We start from the raw sequence: 8,586 nt of genomic DNA, 5'->3' as shown, positions 1-8,586 counted from the left end.
CATACTATGGCTCACCTTAGCCCACTCGACTTTAGTACACGAGTGTGGATAGGGGGTTGCCCAAGTATCCTAGATGATGTAATTGCTTCTGATTTTTGCTTCATTAATGAAGATAACTAACGGTACCGTTTGTTTTCCCAAAAAAAAAAAAGGTTTGGGTGAATTTATCCCACAAAGTCGGCCATCGAGCAAGGTCCATATTGGCTCGCGGTACGCATGATTTTTTTTTAAATGGTTTGCGCAACATAATTCGGTTTGACCGTTTGAGTGATCGGGTACTACATCCATTTAGGCGATTAAGCATCACTGATGTGATGTGTATTTAAAGGCTAAATTAAAGGCGGGACAATTAGAATTAAATCCACTTTCTCTTTCCTCAGAAACCAGAACAAGAAAACCCAAGAATACCCGAATTCCATCATCTTCAACAATGGTGAAAGCAATTCCAAGAATCTCAGAGAGAAAAACAAGAAAACGCAGAAGATTCCCTGTGAAATCAGATAATCTTCTTCTGGGTATCAAAATGGCGAATCTAACAACAATTCCACCCTCTTCAAACCATCTTCATCTTCTTCAACAAACATCAACGCCTAAATCAGACCCCCAAATTTTGGATCTAATTCATGCAACCCCACCTCCGTTGAAGAGGAAACGAAACTCCTGCTGTCCTACGTCATCCCCCAGTTACAGTTCTTCGACTTACGCCACTTGTTCTTCTTCTCCAGCTATTTCTCCTTCTCTCTCCTCGCCGTCTCCACCACCGCCTTCAGCCTTTCTCCTTCGCTGCAACAGCTCTGCTTCTAGCTCTGAGAATAGCTCCAGTGCTGAGGTATGAGTTGATTGATTAATTCCCTTCTTTTTCGATTTTCTTTGATTACTTTCAATGGGTTCATGATTTTTGATTGATACTGATTTGTTGAATGCAGAAAATGAGGAAGATATTTCAAGAATTGAATGCTTCACCATCGCCAGTACCTCGGAACTTAATGGCTCGATTGCTGCCACCACTTCCACCGCCTCCGTCACCGAAGCTTCTCAGGAGGACTGTTTCTGACCCTGTCACACTCTCGCCTGGTTACTCCACCCTTAAGGTTAACTCAATTGCCATTGTTTACCTTTTCTTTTGTTTCAAGTTTTCTGTTCCTAGGGTTTTCACCATATTTTCTGGGATTCATTTTCAATTTTATAATTTTCTGGAATTTTGTTTAAAAAAAAATTGTACCTGTGTTTTTTATATTTTGTGGGGTTTTCATAAATTTTCTGTAGTTTTCATCTGTTTTTCCAAGTCTTGGTGTTGTTCTGTTTCATTGAACTGATTAACTGAAAGCATCAAATTGGTTTGGTAGGGAAACAACGAGAAGGAGAAAAGGCAAGAACAACTGGTGAAGGCAGAGAAGTTATCAGGGGATTGGACAATGTTCAAACTCAAATGTGAATGTGGCTCTGATTTTCAATTTCTCTTCTGTGGAGCTGACGGTAAATGTTACAAGCTCGTCTGAAATTTAGATTCTGATACCGTGTAAGTAGTAAATTTAGGTTGATTGCTTTCTCTGTGACATTTGTAATTGGAATTGTGGTGTTTCTGTAACATTTTCGTACATTGCTGTTTCTGCTTCTGTTAAGCTGAGCGGCTAAGTAGAAGTATCAAGTATGTAGGATTTCTTGAATAAAACAGTTGTTGTGTTGTTTCCGAAAGTGTACAGCTAGTGTGGGTTCCAATTAATTTGAAATTTCGGATGCAATCATGTAAATTTAAGCATCCCTTTGTATTCTATGGCCTTAGAAGGATACATATACCAAATCCGTATTTTGGCATGTTTGTGGTTAGATCATTACCTCATAATGTCAATCACAAATCTCATTTTCTTGGCAAAGTTTTAAGTCTGAAACTCTGAAAGAGTGAAAGCTTTATGGTTAGGAATAGCACTGATTTTTTATGGCAGTTTTTACCTAATATAGAAAGCGAAGATGATCCCGAAATCTGAATATAAAAGTTCCACAAGCTAGATTCGGTAGGATTTTCTCTTTGCAGTTGACGGCATTTTGTTAAATTTGTTATAGATCATTATCTACTTTGTTCTTAAAGATCACTAATTACCTAGCATTTGGTAGTATCATAGTATGTAAGCAGATTCAGATTCAGATTCAGTGGACTCGAAAAGAGAATGACTTATTCTGCTACATTGCATACTCTCCCTATATTCAAGGCACCACCGCCTTGATCGCCTTACACAATGTAAATGCATATGATATGACAGTATAAGTTGTGAAGGTACAAGTCTCTGTCATGTTCATTTTCTTAGGGGTATAAAAGGATTAAAGTTTACTGCAAACCCATCACTGTATTACAGTTCTTAGTTTCTTACTGTATTATAAAAACGTTTTCAGTTCCTTTCCAAAAAAAAAAAACGTTTTCAGTTGAGAGGATGCAAAAGAAGTAGATGCACTAAGAACATTTTTTACACTACAACTGTCATTGACCTAGATCAGAATGATCCAACTATCATATTGTAGATTTGTAGGTAACATACACATTGAACACACGTTCAAATTCACACATTCTGGCTTCAAGCTTACTTACTTTTTCGAAAAGGTTGTAGACATCATCTTCTGAATCATCGATGATCACAGGATCAAAAGGGATAGTATTTGTTTTCTTTCTTCGTGTTTGCTTCCTTTGCTGCTTGGCCTTTCCCACCTTCAACAAGTGACACAGAACCCTCTGAACTCTTCCAGCCTTCATTCATGCTTATATCGCTTCCTTTGACCTCTTTTCCCATGAAAATAAGCGGCCTGGTTCCATTGACTCGCTTCAGAGGATTTTCAGATGCGCTGAGGTCACAAGATGATGATCTTTTATAGGGCACATCCTTGCTACACCCGACTAAATCCGAAACTGTTGCCTTATGAAATATACTATAAGAATTGGAATACCAGCCACCCTCATCCTTGTTCATAATGCTATCATCCACCTTGTTCTCCTCGTCTTCTTGTACAACATCATAGTACTCACTTAAATCTGAACCCTCGTCCTTATGTATCTCACTAGCCGTCCCAATTTCAACCGTGATATCCACAGGATTCTTAGATAAGATGTTGCTTGCCTTTTCATTCCACATTTCACTACTCCACCAAATTGAGTACTGCGCCATAACATCTCCTTGAAACCATCCGAGGAGGAACATATAGCATCAAACCATCAAGGGGTTTGCAATAGCTATACCAAGCTTGTTCATAATAAGCATTCGATCTAGGAACAGAATTTGGAATGCCTTGATCCATTCCAAATTGCATCCCTACTCGATGTGGAAGGTATTGCTCCACACAATCCACACCAACCAACTCACAAGCACCTCGCAAACGACTCTTGCTGTTCATCCAGCATAGAATCTAACAACACTGTCATCCCTTGATCACTATAGTACTTAGGAAATTCCCAGTTCTCAACATACAAAGCATAAGAGCACTCCCACCAATGGGCAAAAAATTTGCTCGCGAGCATAAAAGGGCGAGGAAAAAAAACACACGCACTACATCAGTGGGGAGATGCAAATTCACTCGCGAGGAAAATTAAAAATGCACACGAGGCATTCTGTTTTCATAAAATGCTCACGGAAAAATGGGGCCCGCATTTCTGTGCCTTGCAGGCAAAAAACAGCCCATTTGCCTTGAAATTGTGAAAGATCCGTTATTTTGGAAAGTGATGTGCGTATGGTTCCAAGAAAAAGGGGGAAAGATTCCCATTTTGCTGTAACATGTGTGGTGAACTAACAAATAGGCATTTGACACTTGTCAATCTCAGAATTTAAACCAATCAAAAAATTGTGTGTAATTTGCAACGGCTATTTTGCGTTAACGGCTAATTTTGCCGTAAATAATTAAAAAACATTATACCAACGGTCATAAAATTTCAAGATCTATAAATAGAGACCAAATTTGCTATATTTTGACACACTTTCAAAAATCATTTTTCTCTCTCTAAAATCATCAAAATCATTTTTCATACTAAGTATTACTATAATTGTGTTATTTTTTGGAATTTACTGAACATTCCAATAGCATATATTTTCGAAAATTTTATTTCCGGTTTTTATTTATTAATTTTATCATTATTATTATTATTATTATTATTATTATTATTATTATTATTATTATTATTATTATTATTATTATTATTATTATTGTTACTGTCATTATTATTATTGTTACTGTCATTATTATTATTAGTGTGCTTGCGTATTTTTTAAATATAAAATGGACCCTAATTACTATTCTCAAAATTTAAAAAACAATTTTGATGATTTTGATCTCAACTCTGACAACAATCAGCATCCCGGCTATGATTCTTATTCGCAGGGTAATTCTTCCTCTCAAAATTTCCAACAATCTTTTTATGCTAACACTATTGTTGACCGTGAAGCTATAGAGGAACGTGTTATGGAGACACAAGAACCGATCATGACACATCCATTGCCCGTCAACCCAAATCAACCAATTAAGGTTGCATCTCAGTCTCGAAGTTGGTCGATTCAGGAGGATGAAGCTCTGGTTGATTCCTACATTAAAGTTTGCTCCGATCAGATTATTGGCACCAACATAAGAAAAGCTGATATTTGGAGGCAAGCTGCTGCGCGCTATAGCCAAATTCAAGTAGGTAGACCGTACGAACTTCCTATAAGAAATGCAAAATGTTTAGAGAGTCGTTGGGGAAGGATGTCTCCAGACATCATGTTGTGGGCTGCTAGTTTTGAAAAGGCTGGTAGGTTATTTGCAAGTGGGAATAATGATGCGGACCAAGTTGCTACCGCTCACCAGCTATTCCGCACAGAAAACAAAAAGAACTTCACATTGATGCATGCTTGGAAGATGCTTACTAAAGAAAACCCAAAGTAGAGGGTGATGATGAGGTGGGGTATGTCAAAGACAGAGAGAGAAACATACGATGCCAGTCTACCAATTTCTACCGAAGAGAGTGATGGAAGTGGCAAGAGAACTAGAGTTGATGATGATGGTGACACCGTCTTGCCAAGTGGTGGGAGCTTCGTATCTGGAGGTATATCTCGACCAGATGGTGTAAAGAAAGCTAAGGCCAGAAGAAAAGGAAAAGGGGCAGAATCATCAGAGGCAGTTTCGTCTTTTGGAAGTCGTTTGCAAGCTAACACTGAAGTGAGGAATAATGAGCACGAACTTAATTTAAAGAGATTCGAGCGAGAAGCAGAAAAGACTATAATGCGGAGACGACAACTTGACATAGAGGAACAGAGAATTCTTTTGGATAAGCAAAAAATGAAACATGATTTCTTGCAAACATTGGTGTCTAAGGCTTGTCTAACTCCTGATGAGGAAAAAGTTAAGGCAAGATTGATGTTGGAGTTTTATGGTGGTGATAACTAGCAAGGTGTTTAATGTTTAGTTTATTTCATGTGTTTAAATTTTATGTCACAATCTAGTTTTAATAAGTTTTCAATAAGCTTGTATTAATTCGTGTTGTGCCTTTAAACTTGTATTAGTTCGTGTTATGTCTTTAACTTTGTATTGTTTTGTGTTATGTAATATATTACATTATTTTTTATTGCCAAGTAGTATTTTACACATTGTTGTTATTATATTATAAGAAAGTACAATATAATCTTATCAAGAAATCCATTAAATCTTATCAACCAATAGAAAATCTAAGAAAATCTAAGAACATCCAGTAACATCTTGTCAAGAAAATCTTATCAACAAAATCTAAGAACATCCAATAACATCTTATCGAAAATCTAAGAAAATCCAAAAAAATCTTATCGAAAATCTAAGAAAATCCAAAAATCTTATCGAAAATCTAAGAAAATCCAAAAATCTTATCGAAAATCTAAGAAAATCCAAAAATCCATATATTCTTATCCACATTACTCTTTAAATACACACACATTATCAAACTCATTTCTCACACTCACTTCTCATTATCACACTCTACTATCACACTCTACTATATCTCAAAAAAATGTTATTTGAATACAGTTCAAGCTCAGAATCTGCTGATGAGAATCCATACGGAGAAGTTGATCGAATGGTTGACGAATTTGTCACTCATCACTTACCAAACACATTCTTTCCACGAGGTCCTAGACTTCGAAATGTGAATGATACCATTCCGATTCGAGCAGATAGAAACCGTGAAGAAGGGCATAACCGCTTGTTTAATGATTACTTTGCGGAAAATCCAGTATATTCAGACAAACAGTATCGTCGAAGGTTTCGAATGAGAAGACCTTTGTTTTGCTGTATCATGAACAAAATGGTTGAAAATGATGTTTTCTTGCAACAGAGAAGAAATGCTGCCGGAAAATTAGGGTTATCAGGATTGCAAAAATGCACTGCAGCTATCAGAATGTTAGCATATGGTTTGGCTCCGGATGCAATTGATGAATATCTGCGAATGGGTGAAACAACTTCAAAAAAATCATTATTACATTTCACTTAAGGGGTAATCAAGCATTTTGAAGAGGATTACCTAAGAAGTCCTACAGATGAAGACTTAAGGAGAATCCTTTATCAAAATGAAATGCGCGGATTTCCAGGCATGATCGGTAGTATTGATTGTATGCACTGGGAATGGAAGAACTGTCCTACCGCATGGAGAGGTCAATACCAAGGACGCAGCGGGAAAGCGTCCCTAATTCTTGAAGCTGTTGCAGATCAAGATCTATGGATTTGGCATTCATTTTTTTGTATTCCTGGTTCATCTAATGACCTTAATGTTCTGCACCGTTCTCCTGTTTTTGATGATGTTTTGACAGGTAAGGCACCTCCTATCACTTTTCAGGTGAATGGACATGAATACAACATGGGGTACTACCTCACAGATGGTATTTATCCAAATTGGGCTACGTTCATTCAAGGATTTTCTCGTCCCCAACTTGAAACGGAAAGGTTGTTTGCTAACAGACAAGCGCATGTTCGTAAGGATGTTGAACGTGCATTTGGAGTTTTGCAAGCAAGATTCGCCATTGTACGACAACCATCTCTGGCTTACGATGAAGATATATTAGGCGATATAATGAAGGCTTGTATCATCTTACACAACATGATAGTTGAGGATGAACGAGATATGTATGTCCGAGCTGATGTGTTACGAAGGTACTATGAAGAAGATCTTTCGAGCTTAACCGCAACAGTGAATAATGGTGAACCCTTTGAGTTCCAGACTGGACAACCCTACTCCATTAACGCATTATTGGGGAGAATAACAGCTTTGCGTAGCAGTCAAATTCATCACTCTTTGAAAGAGGATTTAATTGAGCATAACTGGCAAAAGTATGGAGGCAATAATCATTAAACTCATGCCTCGAAGAAGAGTTGTTATTTTAGTGGTTGCGTTTGATTTATCGTAATTTTTTTTAATCATATTTTGGCTTTATGATGTTTTAGTTTATGACATAGTGTGTTTAGTCCATCTATTATGTATTTATTCAATTATGTCCCTTTATTTTATTTAAATTTATGAAATATTTTCAATAAAATTTATAGTATTAAAAATAGATATAAAAATAACGTAAATAAAATGAATAACGTAAATTAAATAATTTATCTTAACTAATTGTTAAAATTCATTTAAGTTATTAATATAATTGAATAAATACAAAAAGGATGGAGTATGTGGGAAATAGAAAGTGTGGTGGGGTTTAGTGAATAGTAAAAGTAAAAGTGGTGAGGAGTTTTTTATTTTGCTCATTGGTGGGATGAGTTTGTTGTAACAAAATTTGTATGTGAGGAAAGTGATGTGGAGGAGTAAGAAAGTGGTAGAGAGATAGTGGTGAGGAGTTTTTTTTTCCCATTGATGGGAGTGGTCTAAGGCTTCCAATAAAAGTTTCCTGCACTAAACTCAAGTTCTTGCTTCAAATCCTCCATAATCAGTTTGCTCATGTTATGCCAACGAGTTAATAATTAATAATTAATAATTAATAATTATTTAATATTTATTACTCCCTCCGTTCTTAAATATTAGTCCCTGTTTACTTTTTCAACCGTTTCAACTTAATATTTAAATGTTAATATCTCTAAATACGTAAGGTAAATAAATATAAAAAAATTGACATTGTTAAACTATACATTGAGACGGACAAAACAAGATCCCACATGAATATATTTTGAAATACGTATTGGAAATAAATTAGAAGATTCCCTTCAATTGTAAATAGTGACAAGATTCCAAAAGGGACTAATATTCGAGAACGGAGGGAGTAATTATTAAATTATAATTAATAATTGTTATTATTGTTAATTACTAATTATTAATTAATAATTTATAATTAATTACTATTATTATTATTAATTATGTATTACTAATTACTAATTGTTCATTTTTAATTACTAATTACTAATTTTTAATTACCTCAAAGCTGCTCCAAACGTCGATTTTATCGCAAATTCTCGATGCTAATGCTATACATATGTCATAGGGAGAAAATTCTAGTGTACAGTTGCGTAAAACAAGCCTTAATGTGATAATCCCTTATCTCAGCTCTAAGCAAGGTTAACTACTTAGAACTTGAAAGTTTCTCCAGACTAATAGGGCAATAAACATCGCGAGTTCTTGAGAAT

At 35.8% G+C, this 8,586-nt stretch overlaps 3 protein-coding genes across 3 annotated transcripts; all 3 read left to right on the top strand.

The window, feature by feature from the left end:
* Positions 1-336: 336 nt before the first annotated feature.
* On the top strand, positions 337-1,815 carry LOC110797978 (uncharacterized). Its single transcript, XM_022003109.2, has 3 exons — positions 337-829; positions 927-1,091; positions 1,347-1,815. The coding sequence occupies exons 1-3, from the start codon at positions 431-433 to the stop codon at positions 1,497-1,499; spliced, it is 717 nt and encodes a 238-aa protein (XP_021858801.1). The 5' UTR covers positions 337-430; the 3' UTR covers positions 1,500-1,815.
* Positions 1,816-4,254: 2,439 nt separating this feature from the next.
* On the top strand, positions 4,255-4,893 carry LOC110797969 (glutathione S-transferase T3-like). The gene has a single exon (XM_022003101.2). It carries the CDS (start codon positions 4,255-4,257, stop codon positions 4,891-4,893), a length of 639 nt encoding a protein of 212 aa, XP_021858793.1.
* Positions 4,894-5,986: 1,093 nt separating this feature from the next.
* On the top strand, positions 5,987-7,321 carry LOC110797971 (uncharacterized). Its single transcript, XM_022003103.2, has 2 exons — positions 5,987-6,425; positions 6,564-7,321. The coding sequence occupies exons 1-2, from the start codon at positions 5,987-5,989 to the stop codon at positions 7,319-7,321; spliced, it is 1,197 nt and encodes a 398-aa protein (XP_021858795.2).
* The last annotated feature ends 1,265 nt before the right edge of the window (positions 7,322-8,586 follow it).

The sequence above is a fragment of the Spinacia oleracea genome, chromosome 4 (assembly GCF_020520425.1).
Source record: "Spinacia oleracea cultivar Varoflay chromosome 4, BTI_SOV_V1, whole genome shotgun sequence".
Lineage (NCBI taxonomy): Eukaryota > Viridiplantae > Streptophyta > Magnoliopsida > Caryophyllales > Amaranthaceae > Spinacia > Spinacia oleracea.
This window is presented reverse-complemented; position numbering and strand designations above follow the sequence as displayed.

Bases quoted from the DNA above. Each gene is read 5' to 3' on its own strand.
- LOC110797978 (XM_022003109.2), top strand. From the start codon at position 431: ATGGTGAAAGCAATTCCAAGAATCTCAGAGAGAAAAACAAGAAAACGC. The intron at 830-926 runs GTATGAGTTGAT...TGTTGAATGCAG, and splicing joins AGAATAGCTCCAGTGCTGAG to AAAATGAGGAAGATATTTCA. The intron at 1,092-1,346 runs GTTAACTCAATT...TTGGTTTGGTAG, and splicing joins CTGGTTACTCCACCCTTAAG to GGAAACAACGAGAAGGAGAA.
- LOC110797969 (XM_022003101.2), top strand. From the start codon at position 4,255: ATGGACCCTAATTACTATTCTCAAAATTTAAAAAACAATTTTGATGAT.
- LOC110797971 (XM_022003103.2), top strand. From the start codon at position 5,987: ATGTTATTTGAATACAGTTCAAGCTCAGAATCTGCTGATGAGAATCCA. The intron at 6,426-6,563 runs GTGAAACAACTT...GCGGATTTCCAG, and splicing joins TGATGAATATCTGCGAATGG to GCATGATCGGTAGTATTGAT.